Source organism: Hippocampus zosterae, chromosome 4 (assembly GCF_025434085.1).
Source record: "Hippocampus zosterae strain Florida chromosome 4, ASM2543408v3, whole genome shotgun sequence".
Lineage (NCBI taxonomy): Eukaryota > Metazoa > Chordata > Actinopteri > Syngnathiformes > Syngnathidae > Hippocampus > Hippocampus zosterae.
In genome coordinates this window covers 11316661-11335889 of record NC_067454.1, presented here as the reverse complement: position 1 = coordinate 11335889, position 19229 = coordinate 11316661, and the positions used below count along the sequence as shown (strand labels likewise).

General features: G+C 41.6%; 1 protein-coding gene across 2 annotated transcripts in view; it reads left to right on the top strand.

Annotated features, from left to right (window-relative positions):
• Positions 1-1607: 1607 nt before the first annotated feature.
• The window catches only part of LOC127599000 (frizzled-3-like), a 22979-nt gene continuing 5357 nt past the window's right edge, over positions 1608-19229 (top strand). The window contains exons 1-5 of one of the 2 annotated variants that reach the window (XM_052062601.1): positions 1608-1761; positions 3576-4355; positions 17895-18091; positions 18169-18471; positions 18548-18710. In XM_052062601.1, the coding sequence (XP_051918561.1) occupies positions 4071-4355; positions 17895-18091; positions 18169-18471; positions 18548-18710 (948 nt within the window). In that variant the 5' untranslated portion in view covers positions 1608-1761; positions 3576-4070. Of the gene's footprint in view, positions 1762-3575; positions 4356-12691; positions 13258-17894; positions 18092-18168; positions 18472-18547; positions 18711-19229 lie in introns of those variants that run through there. The other variant, XM_052062602.1, reaches the window with a different exon arrangement.

Genomic DNA, 19229 nt, shown 5'->3' with positions numbered 1-19229 from the left:
AACAAAAATTATTTAAGGAAAATTTGAAAGTAGATAAATGAAAAAAAACACATCATCACAGTTGTATGCTCAAATGAGTAGGAAGAAGTAAATGACTTAACTAGTCCTACCCCTTATTATGTAGCAATTTGAATTGATCATTTTTCAAAATAAAGAAGAAAAAGAAAATTCTACATCTCATCAAATACTTTTACCCTTATATATACTATACATTTCTATTTATACACCTTTTGGTTTGTAAATATATATATATATATAGTTATTCTTTCTCTTTTTTATTTCAATTTTCTCATATTCATTATAATTAGCGTTTCTTGAATACAATTGATAACTTGATCAAAATGCAAAACAAGAACAGACAGTTGTATTACTATATTTTATAAGGATATCAAATGTATCTTCTTAATTCTGATTCATGTAGTTATTTTGTACTAATCTTTTGAATTTGTTTTTGAACTCCTCCAACGATTTACTAATTTTCAGGTCCGTTTCAAGCTTATTCCACAGATTTACACCTATTACTGATAGACACCTTTGCTTGATGTTTGTTCTTGTTCTGGATTTTTTGTAGTACCCCTTAGATTATAACAGCTCTCTCCAAAAAGCTGCTGGATATTTTGGCAAAGGAGATTGTTATTAATTTAACAGAGATCATTATTTGAAATGAAACACTTGGAGATATATGTAGAAGTATTGCATATTGATGTTTATACATTTTCCTTCCAGTGCAGCTGCAAGAATATAGACCACACTCTGAGGGAATATTTTAAAAAACAGGAAAAAAATGCTGAAGAATATTAAATTTACATGGGAATGGGGGAAATCCCTGAATAACCAGAACGAAACAAAATTTTTAAATAAATAAATATGTGACTATGCGAATCCATAGTTGCCGAACAGTGAGTATGCAAACGCAATTGTAGTTTTAGGTTGAATAGGTTGAAATATCATCATTTATCAAGAGATATCATACATGTCTTAATTGTATTTCACCGAAAATTAGTTCTTGGACTTAATGTTGATTTGCTGTTCAGCAGTTTTATGCCATCATTGAATGGTCATTTTTGTGCAAAACAGCCCTTTGCACACTATGTGGTTGTTTTTTTCTTTGCTTCAGGCCTTTGTTGTTGGATTCAGACAGTAGACCGTTTATATATACAGTAAGGAATGTATTATGAAAATGTGGGTTCAGATAGAGGATCTTTTTACATGCAGTGAGAAATCTATTAGGAAAATGAAATCAATTAATACAATGTAATTTGTTAAAATATCTAAAGTGGCACTTTTTTCATACATATGGTTTGGAAGTGCGTGATCTCCTGCGGCACCCAGTAGCAATGATGAAAAATTGTGGCCTTCTCAGCACCTAAGTCGCTGATACAAACTGTTGAGACAGCATTCATAACAATAATAAATATTATAGTTATTGTTGTCAATTATTCTTCAATAGTCTTTAGGCTAGCATAGAAGAGTTTGCTGACCCTGAGGGTTCCTTTTATACCTCCCTCCCTTTTTAATACTGATCAAATGAAACGGTCATAAAATAACGTCGCTAATGTAGCGCTAAAGATAAATTAAGACATATCGGCCGAGTCGACTTTCCTCCGCGTGTGTCCACTTCAGTGGGGGAGTGCGCGTTCACGTTGATTGCGCGCTCTCGCTGCAAGCAGGCAAACAGCGGCGGACAACGACTGGAGCAACGCAAGCAGCGAATGGAGACACCGGAGCACACTGACGTTTCTCTCAGCCCCTCTTTGTGAGGTAAAGCGCGTCTATTGGTGATTATTTCCGTCTACTTAGACGTCCTAAATGCCTTTTAAATTGGTTTCCTGCATAGCGGTGACACGTTCACGCGACAGCCCCCCCTCCCACCACCACCGCCACACACGCACACACGATGTGCTTCTACGCGGAGCGCGTGCCTCGTCAAACAACCTAGTGGGAAAACGGCGCCGCATTCGCACCTTTCGAAATAGACTTGGTGACTCTAAGTACGTGGACGACAGGTAGCGCTTTTTTCAAAGGTGTTCTTGTCATTAGCATAAAGGTAGCTAACTATCCGGACAAGTTGCCTCGTTCTGAATCGGCTACGGAAGCCTGCTGGGTGCAGGTGCCCTCGAATTTACTACACGGTTCGTGAATAATCGAAAGGATGAAAGCTAAAATGATCCAAACCGATGCGTGAGCAGTGTTTGTGCGGACTGGCTCACATCACACATACACGAAAGTGTTGGAGGGGGTGTACACGTAATTAGACGAAACCTTGTGAATGTAAAATAAAATGCAATTAAAACGTGACTTACGTCTGCTCCAAGTCGTTTTGATCGTATTTCTGCTCCTCCAGTGTAGAGGTGTTTGTAAACAGCCTGTTTTGACTTGACCCATGATCACGGTAGTCACCAAATTGTCTGCTAGATTTCGTCTTGTTTTGAAAAGGCGTTTGTAAATCACAAGGGACAAACGATATATTTTGGGGGGGGGGGGGGGGGTGTAGTCTTATTGCGATTTAATATGGGATTATTATTTTTTTATAAAGTCGTCTTTCCATGTATTTTGTTTCACAAAACAAGCAATACATTGTATTCGAATTAACAATATCGGATTTACTATCCATAAATATTTTGATCTGATAGGTTTGGCTTGCGCTAAAATCAAGTGAAATAAATGTACAAAGAATTAATTTGAGAGACAGCAGAGGTCGAGTCGACTTCCCTCCGTGTGTGTCCACCTCAGTGGGGGCGTGCGCGTTCACGTTCAATTAGAATTGTTAACTTCCAGAGTATCCTGCCATACGAATGTGACTGGCATAAACAGCAGTAGAAACAAATCTGGATTTATCACTTCATGTGTTCAAGTTTCATGAAACAATGGTAAATGAAGGCAAGGATTGCACTTGAGCACTAAATTGAAGACACTGTAAAAAATGCATGAAATATAGATACAATCATGGGAAGAAAAAAAATCAACGGCCACCTTTATTTCTTCAGTTTCTTGTTCAATTTCAATGCCGAGTCCACCTGAGGTAGACTTTTTTTTGACCAGTATATTATTGACAACAAAAATAGCTCATAAGAGTTTAATTGAGTGCAGATTGAGATATTTTCCAAAGATTTTCTTGATAATATCAACATCATTTCACACAGTCTCACATAAATAGCTATATCATTGTACTGCCCGAAATAATGCTTTTAGGCAATGGTGTTGGTGAGTCATTTTATATACCGGTAGTTCTCGTGGCATCAAACTTGAAAATGAACAAAAAAATTTAATAAAGTATGGCGGTCTCCTATTTTTTTTCTGTGACTGTATTTATAATCGATTTTTTAAAAAAAAGCATACCAACCCAACGAAATTCTGTTTCTGTTTTCCCAAATGGCAGCATTTGTAATTTGAAAATTACAAACTGCATTGCGATCTCGATTTGAATTTGATTAATTGTTCAGCCCTAATATTGGCAAAAGTTTCATCTTCCAATGGAATGCAACATGAGACAAAGCCCATTCAGCTTGTTTGATCATTCAACCTTTCTGTGTGTGTGTGGGGGTGTGTTTGTCTGTGTGCTTCTAAACCTGCAGGACCTGCTTGAAGAAGGCAGAATGCAGGAGACCTTGAAGATAGAGAAAACTCACTCACAGGAGGAGGAGATGGATATCGTGGCCTTGTGTGTTTTGTTGAGGTGTTGCTGGAGGCGAGGGTGAGCAGACAAAAGAGGGACTGACAACCCAGAAGAGCTGTTCTCTCTCCCTCGCTGTCACCATGGAATAAACCAGGAGGTGGAGAATGCTGCAAGATGCTCTGCAAGCCAGGAGCAAGCGGCAGCTCTCTCTGAAGGCTGAAAGTAAATAGTGGCGAACAAGAGGCGGCTTCTTTCGCGCTGCTTTGTCTTGGTGCGCCAATCAGTGGGGCCTCCATTTTCCTCCATAATGTGCCTCTTATTAAGAGGTGGGATTCTTCTTTTTAAATCCCCACTGAGAGCGGACTTGGTTGCCTCCAATGCAAAGAAGCCTTAAACCAATTATCAGCGACACTCAAGGCGATAGTTGGTAGTCTGGCCTCTCTGCTGCGTAACAATGCCGGAATCATTTGAAAAAGAATGTATGAGAGACTACAAGACTGCATCGATGTCCTGCAGGCAAACTGTCTGTTTTCCCCGTTTCCCCATCCCGCTCTTCCTGCTCTTCTTATTCCCGGCTCCTCCGGCTGGGACCATACACATGGAGGCCATCGAGAGCCACAGCGAGTTCAGCTGCGAGCCCATCCGACTGCGAATGTGCCAGGATCTGCCTTACAACACCACCTTTATGCCCAACCTCCTGAACCACTATGACCAACAGACGGCCGCGCTCGCCATGGAGGTACGTGCATTGTGTTGGCATTGTTTGCTTGTGTCATAGAGCCCTGCGAAATTGGATAGCTGCCGCAGGGTATTGGGGAGGGTGAGGTGTAATTACAGCGTCTGAGCAGGTTTGTTGAAAACTGTAAAGCAACAGCCTGCAATGTTTCACATTGTCGTGTTACGCACCTGCTGAAGGGAAACAAAAGGGCTCAAGAGCTCAGATGTGATTATGCATGTGAAAGGGGGCGGGGGGGGGGGGGGGGGGGGGGCTCGACAATGCAGCCACAACCAATTCATAGTCGACCAATTGCCGGGTTTGCCAGGAACTGTAGTGTTGTCTTCATCTCTGTATTATTGATTTGTGTCATGAAGCATTGTGATGTCTTCTGCAAACACTATGAAATCATCCGTCATTCATCCTTAGAGAGGAAACACAGATGCTTTGCCCAGCTAAAAAAGGCTGATGATTTATCCATTCAGATATTGTTTTTTTGACTTGCTGACGACCTCAGTAACGTTAGAAAATATATTTGTCCACATAACACATTTGCAAGCTGTCAAGCCTTACCACACCACACGGCCGTGTTAGCCCACTCAAAGCCTGTACAAAGTCACACAACACTGCAAATGGAAGTCACTAATCACTGCAGCTATTTCTGAATATCACACCTTGTGATTTCAAAAAAGACATTCGTAACAATCAACCCAAAAATGTGGATGGACAAAGGTCCACACAGTCATGCAAAAGCGACACCACAAAATGGCGGACAAGGGTCCGGAATTAGTCAAAATGATGTACAGGTATATTTAAAAATGCACCTGTATGTAGATATAAAATATCATGATTAAGTATGAGTCTCAATTAGCAGAACTATTCGTAAAACTGTTTCAAATTTTTAAATGACTTTGCATGGTTGGAAAAACACAAAAGAATGAACAATCAAAATAGGAAGTCACTTTATAGTATCTGTACAATAAACAAAATGCTGTTTAAACAGGACCATTTTCAACCCAAAAACTGGAAGATGGGTGTAGTTTTAGCCCTTTGTTTTTATGAGAGCAACATTTTAGAGACTGAAAATGCAAACTTAAGAAAGCGACTCTCAAAGTGAGACATTTTGAAAATGATTGCATTCTTGTTATAGTATGAAAAACAATTTGCCTTCAAAATGAAGGCGCATACGTGAGGATCTCCCCCAAAATGTTCATGGGCAAAACAACTGCTGTGTGTGTATTGTTGCTCAAGATAAGTTTGATATTGCCTCTTCAGAGAAATTGCTTCTATCACGTTTAATTCTTTAACCAATTATACTCCAATTAAAGAATCAAAAATCAACTTTCAAGTAAGACCTCCTTTGTACCAGATTGTATTTTACTACCGGTATCTCTTCCCCCGAACTGAAACTGTTCTCACAATGTGTAGGCAACTGAATGCATGGAGGTGCACATGCTGTACAGATAGTCGTAGTCAGGCATTGAATATCAAAGAGTGAAAGAGCAGGTGATCTCCCCTGGTCATGGTACGGTTGTCTTCCAGCGACATGTTACCGCCGCCAGAGGCACGCATGGATGAACGCGTGCAGTCGCTGAAGCATTCATGATTCTTCTTGAATGAGAAGCGTAGAGGACGGTCACGCAAGCGCCGCCTGAGCAACAACTATTACCCAAATGTTGGTGTTGTGAGAGTGGCGTGCAATCAAAGACCCACAATCTCGTCTTGCACTTCTTCATTATTCCTTTGTTAGTCCCCAGAGATGAAAAGTGCATGGCTAACTAGTAGTCACTAATTACAGTTTGTGCAGGAAGTATTTGTTTACACCAAAGGGAAAAAAAGCATTATTTCTGTCGAGACACGAGACTGTATTACACGTTTGTATGAAAGCGAGTGATGCTTTCGCGACTTGATTTGGAGAAGTCACAAAACCTGAGTGTCAGACTGACAGTGTCCTCCGGATTGCATGTCGCTGTGTTTTACGCGCTTTGTTTCTTCACTTTGTCCAAGACTTCATTCGGCAAATGAACGCGGCTAATTCCCCAATGGCATGTCCAAACATGGCTGACTGGAGTCTGTGAGGAGCATCTGTTAATGAACTCCCTTTGACCCGCATGACGAAGTATCCTTGTAACAGACACTCTGTGGCCCTCCGGCCATAGAGACAGCACTGTGGAAACGACCGAGCCGCAACTTGAACCCTGCTAGAAATCCTCCTCAGCTCTGTTCAGACCAGACATTGTAGTCCTGCTGGGAGCCCAGCACGACATTCAGGGATACCCATCTGAGGGCAAGAGCTACACAACAACTCATGTTTTGTCTACGTAAAGTCATTTCGCCCGAGTTCGAATGATATCGCGAAAGACAGTTTTGATTACGCTTCATTTGAGGTAATCTTGTGTGAAATATTCGTGTGGGTTTTTTTTCAAACACAATTGGACATATGTTGGGGCACATTGTTTTTCATGCGCTTCTTGTTGTTCAATTGTGAGCACCATGTGTCAGAAGCGACAAGAAATTTACTGCACTGGCGACTTGACTCTCAAATTTAATCCGTTTTGCGGCCAGCCTCGTAACTCATAACACTCATATCTCAAATCATTTTTCCCCATTGGAATGAATAAAAAAAATACATGCAAGATATTGTGGGTAAAAACATACAGAAATAATATAAGTGAATAGAATTTAAAGAATGAAGCAGTTTCATTTAACACACGAACCAGTTGAATACATAACGGACAATTACACAAATGTGATGATGTAAAAATGAAAAAGAATGTCACAAGCTGAAGTCATATTATTTCCATCCTTTTTTCAATCCGCTTTATCCTCACAAGGGCCGAGGGGCGTGCCAGAGCCTATCCCAACTGTCTTCGGGCAGTAGGCAGGGAACACCCTGAACCGGTTGCCAGCCACAGAGATGAACAACCATCCCCGCTCACACTCACACCCAGGGACAATTTAGAGTGTTCAGTCAGTCTGCCATGCATGTTTTTGGAATGTGGGAGGGAACCGGAGTACCCGGAGAAAACCCATGCAGGCTCGGGGAGAACATGCAAACTGCACACAGGGAGACAGGAGCTGGAATTGAACCCGGTACCTCTGCACTGTAAGGTTGAGATAATTTTCTCTGACATCATTGCAAACATTGAATTTTATTCGAACAATATTATCCACAAAGTGTTTATTTGTTGTAAGGTGAATTTTCAATGGAATCAGCATTCTGGAACAAATGCCTTCTTCGAAAACACCAGAGAAGAAAAGAGCTTTCATTAAGACGTGGCCACTAAGCCCCCCAAAAAGAAATCCTCGACCAACAATTCATGATCATTTTATATTCTTATATGCATTTTACCCCCCTTCCTATAGAAACATAAGAATGAAAGGACTACTGATAAATCGCTGTCAAGCATTTCGGGTGTCTTCTTGGAAGTAAAAGCCACTGATGGCAGCTGAAGTAATCACTTTCCGAGGCGGATGCGGTGACAGGTGATTGTTGTGCCGCTTCGCCACGATTACGAATCCAACTCCTGGTGAAAAATAAAAAGTACAGTATGTCTATATTGTTATTAAATGCCACATTTCCATAATGTGAGATGTCTTCAGATTATCGAGCGACACCTACTGTATTTAGTGCATGAATTGTAAATGCCGTCTATGAAATTGTTATATGATTTCAGAGGCGAAATGGATCATTCCCCCTGATTAAATTGCTACGCCCCATTTATTTAGCATTCATGCAACTTGTTTTACAGAGCGCTGCTTTTGTTTCACTGATGAGCCTTGCTAACTATCCCGCTACTTCCCCTGCGTATGTGCGCGTGTGTGTTTGTCAGAGAGGCGGCGAGGTTAATGATGCCAGCTGCCATCCTTCACTACTGCTAACTAGCTGCGAATCTCTTTCTCTGTGTTCCACAATGAAGACATTGATTTTTTTTTTATCACCCCTCTGCCACAATAATCTTCACAACCGGAGCGAAAGAGTGCAAGAGACTTCAAGCTAAAAGGCTAAGTGCCTCTATAATGGCGGCTGGCTGCAAATGGGGGAAGTCTGTCTTTAGGAATACGTCACCACGGTCAAGCCATCCATCTGCCGTTGGATTTTATGCTTCCCGGTGGATGGGACAGGATTTCACTTCCATGTACTTTGTATGGTCGCGATTTAGGTGGATTGCGTTTCTCCAATCAGGAAAAAAGATCAGCTCAATTGAGTCATCTGGGAGTTTTCAGAAACATTTACTGATACAAAAATCTCAATGAGAGTATTTTCGTCTGATTTATGCACAAGGAATAGGATTTTATGGGTAAGCAAAATAACTACCAATAGTCTGTGGCATTTAGATTATATGAAATATTTTTAGTCGGTTCCGCCCGAAAAAGGGGACAACAAAAGCATAAGGTCTCAGGAAATTAATTGTATATTGTAGAGCAATCTACTCTGCATGTTTGATACAAATACAGTATTTAAGTCACTACTTGATGTGTTTGATCATTCTGAAGTGCCGTACTGCAGACGTTTTCAATTTCATTGGGCTCTTGACATTTTTATTCTGAGATGAAATTTCCCATTTGTATATCCAAAATCAAGAAGTCCGGAATTAATCAAGCATAATATTCAATTACTAAAATGGTTTTATTTTTCTCTTTAGGACTGCCAGTTGATAGCTCTTTGGCACCTTAAGAATAGATCAATGTAAATGTAAAATGTCATTTCATTGTCAAAACGCTTCTGCTTATCTGTGTTTTTAACCAGTTCAGAAATGTTCAATATGTGATGTGAGGTAACAGATCCTATTAATTCAGGGTGCTGTGGCATTAGCCATGCACATGGGGGTTGGTTTCGCCTTGCACTTTGGTTCACGCAACATCGCGCAGTAGCTGTAAAGGAAAGTGAAATATCGTCCTATTTGAGTCAGCATTATAGAACGCATTCCCAATTTTCATGCAGCAGTAATGTTAAGTGACTCAAATTCCGTTTTAACAAGAAGTCTTGCAAGATTGCCATCCTGTCTTGGCGCATTAGCTTCTTAGCGCCGGGAAATAGTGGCATATTCTCAAAATGTATAAGATAAGATATCCTTTATTTGTCCCACACTGGGGAAATTTACAGCCTCCAACAGTAAGAATGTGGGTAGAAAGAAGAAAAAACAAACAAACAAACACCATTCAATTAAGTGCAATATAAACCTCCTCCTTCCGATTCCTATTTTCTCCCACCTCCAGAGATTTGTTTTTTTCTTTCCTCTTTAAATAACTGCAGAAATTCAACCTTGACACCTTGGTGTAAGCGACTTCAGACATCCTTCCAGTCAAGGGTTCTGGTTACATTCTACACAAGTATCCATTTGACAGTAATGGCATGCTAATGTGGTTTCGAAAAATATGATGCCCCATTAGGACAATGGAGCTGAGCAGGTGCTCTAGAAATTGACAGTTCTCAACCCAGCTCATAAAAAAAGAACACTATAAATGGATGATTGACAGGTGCGTGTTTATGCGGTAAATCGGTGTTAAAAAAAACTAAAGGTCTTTTCTTGTCCCACAAGACCACCCATGACCATTAACTCCACCTCCAAAAGAGCTCAAGGGATGCAATTTTTTTTTTCACAAATACTTTTTGAGCTAATAAGAATACTGTATCTCCACAACAATGTATATACTATACATCCAGTCTCCTGATTTATTTCAAGTTTAAAGCATTCTGTATTTTGTTGGTTTGCACTGTTATCGAATGCAAAAGCTTCTATTGTTGAATTAAGACCTGAAAAAAAATGTGTAAATGGAATAGGACATAGTGGATGAAAAATAATTCTTGGTGCGCTGGACCCGAAAGTGAATTTAAGGACTAAATGGGCGAAGGCGGTGGCAGAGTGACAGGCTGTGTAAAGTATTTCGAGCGCTACTGTCCCCCGGTGTTTGTCTTTCTCTCAGCATGGAGCCTGTCCTTCAAAATCCAAATTGCTATGCTTAAGAAGGGCCACCCTGGGGCCACGAGGTCCCCGCAATAGACGGAGAGCTTGTGTGAGAGAGTTCACGACTTGTTGTGCTGAAGTGTGGTCTGCTGTGTCTTTTATCCCATTGTGTGGGAAAGAATCGAGTTTAAAAAAAAAGCGCGAGTCGTTTTCTTGTGCTGTGTGTCCGCACCGGGTACATCTGAAGAGGCGTACTATTCACCGAGGCTGAGACAGACAGGTCCTCATCTCGTTTAAATGTTCCTGTTTATTCCCGTTGAACTGTTGATTATCATGCTCATTCTCACAGAGTCCATTGAAGCTGCCAGCCCAAATGAAGCAATCATTTATTTATGCCCAGAACAAAGGCGCTGCCTGGTGCGCTTTTTTGGCAGACCGTTCCCATCGGCATAGCTGCCACTGCCGCTTATCCAGCCCTACAATGGCAAGTTAAGCGAGATTTAGGGAGACATTGTTGAGCTTTTTCACGGCTGAAACACCGTTCTGCTACTCACCACGGCCCCTGTCACTTACTGCTTTCCAATACGTTCTGTGGATGCTCTGGAATCTGGACTCTCACTTACTGTGCGGCATTACACTGAGACATGTCTTGTCCAAGAGCTGATTTACTATTTCAGCCTTTCAGTACTTCAAGTATGTTAGACATTTCATTTATAAATATATAGGTTTTCCTTAGGAATTGTGAAAATTTTATCTTACCATTTTGACAGCCACTCCTCAAAAAATATAGTGTATACATTATATATACACAATCTATATGCTTTGAAGCCAAATGGACTCTGTGGTGTTGTCAGTTTGAGTCTACTGTAAGTGGAGTCCTGCAGTGTTCAGCTATGGTTCAACACATAAATAAAGCTTATCCATGTCTTATGGACTTAATCTGAACCCATGACCCGGATTGGGAAATAATTGCGCGTGTGCGTGTGCCTGAAGCCGCTGGTGAGAGATGTTTAAACCTTCCAGGTTTAACCCTCCTCAAATGAAGCAGACATATTGTCACGTCTGCGTTTCTTCACACAAAACCAGTCGACATAAGGCAACTGTAATTACCAGTATGTTCTGCAGCTTACGACGATCAGAAGCATGGAGACGTGCAGTTTGACCGTTCATTTTATGATGGTAAATTGTTGAACACTAATATATGTAAAGAAAGCATTTCATTCACATCAAAAAAATATCTAAATATTTACTTCTCAAAAAATGTAGGGAAAAGGTTTGAACATTAGTTTTGGTATCGAAAAGAAAGAAGCAAATGCCACAATTAAGGAGGGGGGTATGTTAGTTGCTTTTATCAAAATTAATTAAAAGTCTATTCATGTGGAAAATTTGGTGATTTTATTTTAAGACGATATCACCTCCAAAATAGTTCCTTCATAGTCACTGGTGAGAGATTCACCTATTCAAAATGAAGACCAGAAGGCAACTGCACACAGTTTTAAAAAAAAAATAAAACTGCATGAATTGTAGCCCTTATTACAATCCAGCATTAAAAAAAAAAACATCCAATCCAATACCTCATGATAAAATCAAAGCATGAACTGAATGTCAATTTGAATTCCAGCTCGAGCTCAAGAAGGAAAATATTCCCGATCGCAATGCTGCAAAACTGCTGCATACCTGTTCATTATTCACCACCCTACACATTTGCACTCGCTCTCACGAAAACAAAATGTAGATTTATCAGCAGATGGGATCGCGAAGGCAGCTTGCATTGCGATGGGGTGTGCGTGGGTGCTGTCAGATTCCTCTCCATTTTCAGCGTCACTGCTCCACAATGCTATCATTTCAACTGACCCCTCCCTCTGAGGCTTCTCTGATTCTCTTCCAATCTCATTGCACCCCAATTTGCGCTATATACTCTTGGATGCTCTCAGCCGTTTACGGGAGACCTGCTGCATTGTGCGCACAGGCTCGTCCTTTTACCCAGTTATCCTCCAAGAGACGAGGGCCTGCTGGAGCCGCCACATCACCTGTTGCCATGGCAGTTAAATAGGCAGGCAAGGAAGGGCAGGAATGGAAGAAGGCGAACATGCACCGAGGGGAGGGGAGGGAGAGGGATAATGAGTGCATGCTGCAATGAAAGACAGGAATATAGTCCAACTAGATTCACAATTTCAAGTATTTCAGTTGAGGTGATTGGTGAGGTTTAAAATTTGAAATTTACATTTACTTAAAGTTCAATACGAAGTCCATATATGTTTTTGGTTCAATGATTTAAAACTCACGGTGGTGCACTGCAGTTTGCGCTGCAAAGAGACATTTGCCATCAAACATAATTATTGAACATTAGTCGTCCGCCCGTCTCCTCCCCCCTCCCCCAATATGTTGACATTAGTCATTCCAAATCCATCAAACAAAGAGAGCCAAAGTTGTTAATGAATGCTGATGTCCGTGGGCTAAAAAAAGAGAAGATTTGAAGGAGGTGGCCGAGTGCATTTTCAGTATAATTGCAGGGGTAAATGGGAGGAAAGCAAAAGACGAAATGAATAAAGGAGGAAAAAGATGAGACCAGAGGAGGAGGAGGGGAAATGAACGTGAGCGGGAATGCCATTATTGGCTTTGTCCGGTCCTCCTTACTGAAGGCTGGATGGACATGGATAAGGGAACAAATGACTGAAAAGCAGAGAGTGTGAGAGGAGCTTGCTTCTTTCCTCGCTGCCTTTTCAGTGATTAGTGCAGAGAGCATCACTGTGGCCTCAGTTTGTCTGTTCTCAGACAGCGTCTGTCTTTGGTCACTCTTTGAGAGAAGAGGAGGCAGGCCAGCAACGACTCGGAGTATCTTTTGAGGTTATTCCTTCCTCACGTTCACCACGTGAGCAAGCCAACAAATTGGAAATATTGCAGTGGGTGCGAGAACAGAGAGTCTGCACACGTCAAATGGAAGAATTTTGGGCTAAATCATCATTTTGTCTTGCGTACTCACTGCTTCATTCATGGAGGATGTCCAAAATTGTCGGGTGAGGATGGGAGGCAAAATATCTTGAATGCTGGGTGGAGGTGAGGTGAACCGGAATATGTTTAATGCTTGCCAAACGGTGTACCGAGGTGCTGAAAAGCGCCATGGAGAATTGAGGCGTGTTCTAACAGAATTTGGAGCGCAGGGCCTTCTCTTAGAGATTCTTTGCCCTACTCGCAGTGGGAGTCCCTGACTTTTAAAAGGGGGGGGGGGGGGGCTGAGGTTGATGTCCAGATGGTCTCTACTGAGCTTTAGCAGCAAACGCTCACATTTTCCTCCTAAATGTCGTGTTGAAGACAAATACTTTGCATTTAGTCATTTGAATTTGTGGGTTTAAGGGATTAAAGTTTCGATTTGTTTTGCGATCGGCACTGGGTGGACTAAGTAAGAACATTTTCAGTTGAGTTTTAATGTCTGTTAATGCGGTTGCTTTTAAGATGAAAGCCGCTGGAAGCCTCTTGGTATGGATCGTGTTCAACTCTTAAAATGAAGAAAATTAAAAATCAGGTCATAGACCAACATTCAAATGGTTTAATGGCCGTTAACATGACCAAATGTACAACGTAAACACTTAAAAACCAAAGCTTCTTGCGAGCAGATAAAATGATCATATTGACACTTGAAGGAACACGCTGATCAGTTTTTGTTTTTTTGAGGGCTTCAAACCAATCGTCTGTCTTCTTGATTGGACTACAGCACGCAACAAAGCTGCTGACAAGTTTCAAGAAGTGTTTGTGTGGGTCATTCTCACACTCTGAACAACGTCTTTTTGACTCCTTAATCTAGGAAACCGCCACTTTTCTTCACCATCCCACTTCGTTTTTTTCTCCTGGTTTGCTACTCCGTCCCTCTCCCTCGTCCCTCCTTCCGCCTTTTTCTTTTCCCTCCTTACTTGCCCGCAAGTGCGTATGCGTTTGCACTGCACTGACAGACTGAATTTTCAAGTACGGCTACAATCGCCCATCACGCACTTCCTCATGGCGATCCCCTCGGGTGGAACAAACTGTTCAAGCGCATCATGTGAAACGATTCATAAGTTCTCTTGTTTTTGGTTGATAACACATTGCTCATCTCTCCACCAACAGGGGGTCGGTGTTAGTCGAAGGTGCTTTTCGATATTGATGAGAGAGAAAGTATATCAGAAAAACGACACTTTAATCTGTGGAATTTAGTTCTGTTTATACTAAACTGTGTACCACGTTCATTTTCTTTCTTTGTTTTTTTTTTTTTTAGTCTAACATGTTTGAGTTGTTACATGTTACTACATGTTATTAAAAACATTAGTTTGAGTGGGTTAAGTAGTGTTTGTGTTACTGGCAAATAGCTGTTTTTTTTTTCTTTTCATTAGGCATCCACTCACTTAACTGGCAACGATCTCGCCCTTGGAATTTGCTATTCGACTTTTAATCATGCACCCATGTCATTCTCTGGCTTTCTTTCTTGTCATTTTTATTTACCGGTAGGTTTTATTTATTTATTTTACCTCTGGGGGTGCCCCCTGTGAATATTGTGGAGAACAGGAGTAAAGAAAAAGAAACTTAATCCTTCCATTGAACAGCGGTTGAACCGGTCAGGGGCTTTTTTCTCATTTTGCTCTTTGTCAAAAAAAAACCCAACCTGCTTCTCATTCTAAACGCTCACACTTGCCCCTCACCCACTCGCATACTGAGCTTACACACACACATGCGCAAACACAACCCACATAAGATAACCGCTTTATTTCTATTACTTTAATTTTGTTGATTGGTTGTGTCTACGGTTCACCTTCATACCGTGCCATGATAAGGGCACATAATTAGAAAGTGGCATTTAGCTCATTGTTTTATGGATACTATACCTTTAAGAGAGTAGTGACTAACGGGTAAGATACTTGTGCTCATTCTCCAGTAAAACTGTATAAATATGCAAATGTGGTCAACTTTCACCTTATTCTTTAGCTCTAGTCTGGGAAAACGAAATTGATCCAAAATATTGATGTTTAGTGGAGGTGGAGATGAAATGGAGGTCTGCCCGTTTGAGTTGCAGCTTAATCTCAGTCATGTTATTGCACATTGAGGCAGGAGGTCAAAAAGAGAGCTACGCAGGTTAGAAGCCTTGATCAAAGGAGGATGCTGCGATAGATTTATGTGATCCTTGTCTCGCTATCCCCTTCCTCATCTTTTCATCACTCGCTGGGTATTTCCTCTCCCTCAGGCTACGTTTAAGGGATTTATGCATTTCACTTTCTGGTTTCTGCCAGTAGCAGATTACATCAGAATGTCTGATGATTCTTTTGAGTCGAGCAGACCCCACAGCACTGCGACCTTCGATAATTGATCCCCATTGTATGCATCGCGCGTTGACCTCTGTATTGCACGCAAAGGCTTGCGCACTTGGAGGCGAGTCTAATCGGACAGACTGAAATTCTGTCGCAAGAGCAATGAGACAAACATTTGTGTTTTGTGAGAAATTTGAAGAATGAGGACACACAAATTTTCACCGCTTGAGTTAGTCCGACTAAAGGCGGTGAGACACACTGATGTACTCAACGTAAAGTGTCGCCTGAGGCACCACAGAGGCGTGCACGTAAGAGACGGAAAGACACATCTCAGTGAAAATAGTTTGCATCAGATGCTGAGAAAACCATTGGTATACGTAGTGAGTGTTTTTTTTTTTTTTTTGCTCAAGCAGCACGAAGATGAATTTAGTTGCTAAAGTTGAAAGTAGTACTGATCATGAATTAAGCAGTTAATTATTCTCAATACTTGAACTCACTCCCTTGTGCAAAATACGAGCCATACATCTCTGCTCCGTCGGCTTGCATTGAAATCTTTTAGAGATTCAGTCTTCAGAACCAGAATTACATTTATTGGCCAATTTTGCACACAAAAAAAAAAACGCGCATGAAGCAAAGTCTGTACAGTATACGGGGGGAAAAAAAGAAAAATAGGTTTGCATCATTCAGAATTTATCGTAACTTGCTTATTGGGGGTTCAGGCTAAGGTTGCACTCAAGCATTGACTGATCTGTATCCAAAATGTCCTCAACAGTCGGTATGCAACGTCTTCAACTTTGTGGTTGCTCTCACACCTAGTCTCCCCATAATGATTCTGTATATTGCAATAACTATGAGTGGACCTTCTCAAGGATTGCAAAATGTGTGAATTATTGAATGAAGATGAAAGCAGTCATGCCCACATGGAGTTGTGTGCATGAGTCCAAAACTATGTCAGGCCGATCACGCACCGCCGCACCCATTTGCTGGTGGAGCATGTGGAGATGTGGAACACGGCAATTGAGAACGATCAAAACATACACACAAAGCCCGAGTGCACAATCAAACACGCACAAAAGACGTACACCATCACAGATGAATGGTTCTTTGCACGAGCGCACATGTACACTCGAAGCGTGTGCATTTGCTTTTGTTGTCAGTCAATGAATGTGCACTGTTTTTTATTAAATATAGTGCACACACGCATGCAAGCAGAGCAGTGTTGCATCCGGGCAAGCAATATGTTTTGTTTGAATGTTTCGTGACTGTTGTACGCCCAAAACCAAATTAAACATCACCAAAGGTGGACTTTATGTAACAGGTTTCCATTCATTGCATCCTCCATTTTACATCTGCCCACATATGACATATTTTTACTCTCTTTCTCTTTTGTGTGTTAAAGGAAGATGTTTAATATTAATATGTGATTGCCAAATCAACAGTACACTGAAATTCATCAGCAAGAATCTATTCTTGAGCCTCTCACAAAGAGATCTGCCAAATTGCCTCATCAGAGCCGTAACAATAGCCCTGGTATTTGTGCTACGGTCCCTCTGTACTGCGCGCATGAGCAATTCCGCGTGGCCATCATGCTCTCAGCGCATTGCAAATGTGTGCAGCGTCGATGAACGTGAGTTGTATTTGCATATTTGGGATTTTAAAAAATTATCCTCACATATACAAAGTTTATTTGGCACATGTGGTTGACGATGCGGGAAAGAAAAAAAGCGACAAAGCAAGACTCAAATGCAGGACAAGTGCACATGCTGTGTAATCACTGTCATACATGAACATTCAGCTCTCTGCTGAGGTAAGTATTATTGCAAAACAGTCAAATGTTCTGCCTGCGATTCATATCTTTGTAAGCATTAATGGAGCCATTTTTTTTTAATAATCGGAATGTATTTATTTATTTTCAGAATTTGATTCCGCTGCATCATCCTTGAAAAATCCACATCAGTCGCACGCGAATTGATGGAATGTCATCTGTGGTTGGCTGCTATTTTTGTCCAACACACCTCTACTTGCTAACCTCCCCCAAAAGTCTGCCTTTGCTTCGTGAAAAAGATGTTTTCTAATAAGAGTGTGGCTCTACATTTTTCATGAGCTTCCCAATGTCCTTAAACTGAGACGTGTTACGTTTCAGCCCTGTCTTTTTTTTCCATTTAGTTTGCAGAGAACATGCTAAAGTACTCGTGCGTGGTTTATGATGCGCGCTCCACTCTCCATACCTGTAGGCGACATTTCAGCTTGTCAAGCGGATATCGTCAACGATTCAGTCGTGGCATCACACTATTTCACCCGAACTTACTCTGATGCATGTCGTCAGACAGACAGGTGCAAATGTCAGCTCTAAACTGTCGCTCTGTCTGTGTGCATCCCAGCCCTTCCATCCCGTCGTAAACCTGGTGTGCAGCCCTGACCTGAGGATGTTCCTGTGTGCCCTCTACGCCCCGGTCTGCGTCGTGTACGGACAGGTGTCCCTGCCGTGCCGCGCCCTCTGCCAGCGGGCCAAGGAAGACTGTCACAGACTGATGGAAATATTTGGACTCACCTGGCCAGATGGCATGGAGTGCAGCAGGTTATTAGGACAACAAATAACGTTTACAAAGTCATCATAAAAGCAACGTCAACAATCGTGGCTCTGCCCGCCTGCAGGTTTCCAGACTGCGACGAGCCGTACCCTCGCCAAGAGGACCTGTGGAAAGGCTCCGAGCCCACCGACCGATCATCCCTGACCGTCCAGAGAGACTACGGCTTCTGGTGTCCCAGGGAGCTGAAAATAGAAGCAGAGCTGGGTTACTCATTTATGGGCAGTAAAGACTGCTCCGCTCCCTGTCCTTCCATGTACTTCAGCAAACAGGAAGTGACCGTCACGCGATACTTCATCGGGGTCACCTCCATTGTGTGTCTGTCCGCAACGTTGTTTACCTTCCTTACCTTCCTCATTGACGTCACCAGGTGGGTAAGACTACTTTGGCTCTGGTACGTTCCTCTTAATGTGACATCTCTCATCAACTGTTCTTTTCCTCAATAGGTTCCGATACCCGGAGCGACCCATCATCTTCTATGCTGTGTGTTATGTCATGGTGTCGCTGGTGTTCTTCCTGGGCTTCTTGTTGGAAGACACTGTAGCGTGCAACACAGTCAACCGCGTGCCATTTAAAACCTCAACTATAACGCAGGGCTCACACAATAAGGTGAACACAATTTTCACAGAGCAGTACCTGGAGCTTATATTGCCATACAGAGTGGTTTCCGGGCAAACTTAATCAAGTTTTTATTCTGCCAGTGGTGATGGAAGAAATTAATCTGTTCAGTATATTTTTTACCGCACAATGACTTAGCTGTAATTTTTTTTTTAAGTCTAATTTCCGTTCCAAAATGGTGAATGTCTCCATTGTGAGACAAATAAAGGTTTTCTTATCTTAAAAATGCACAATAGAAAATAAACGGTAAGACTAGTGTGGGGCTGCCATCTTAAGCGTTTGAGTAAATATGCAGAGACCCATACTCATTAAAACTCATTCACTCCAAATACATTTTCAAATGATGACTTCCAACAGCATTCATTGGGAATCGCATTGTTCCGTTTCTGCTGAGCTTTTTTTTTTTTTTTTTTTTTTTTAAACCAGTTCCACGGTCGACTCATACTTTGCATCAAAGATGTTTGGACTACTTCAGGTCCGATTGATTGATTGATTGATCAATATGTTGTT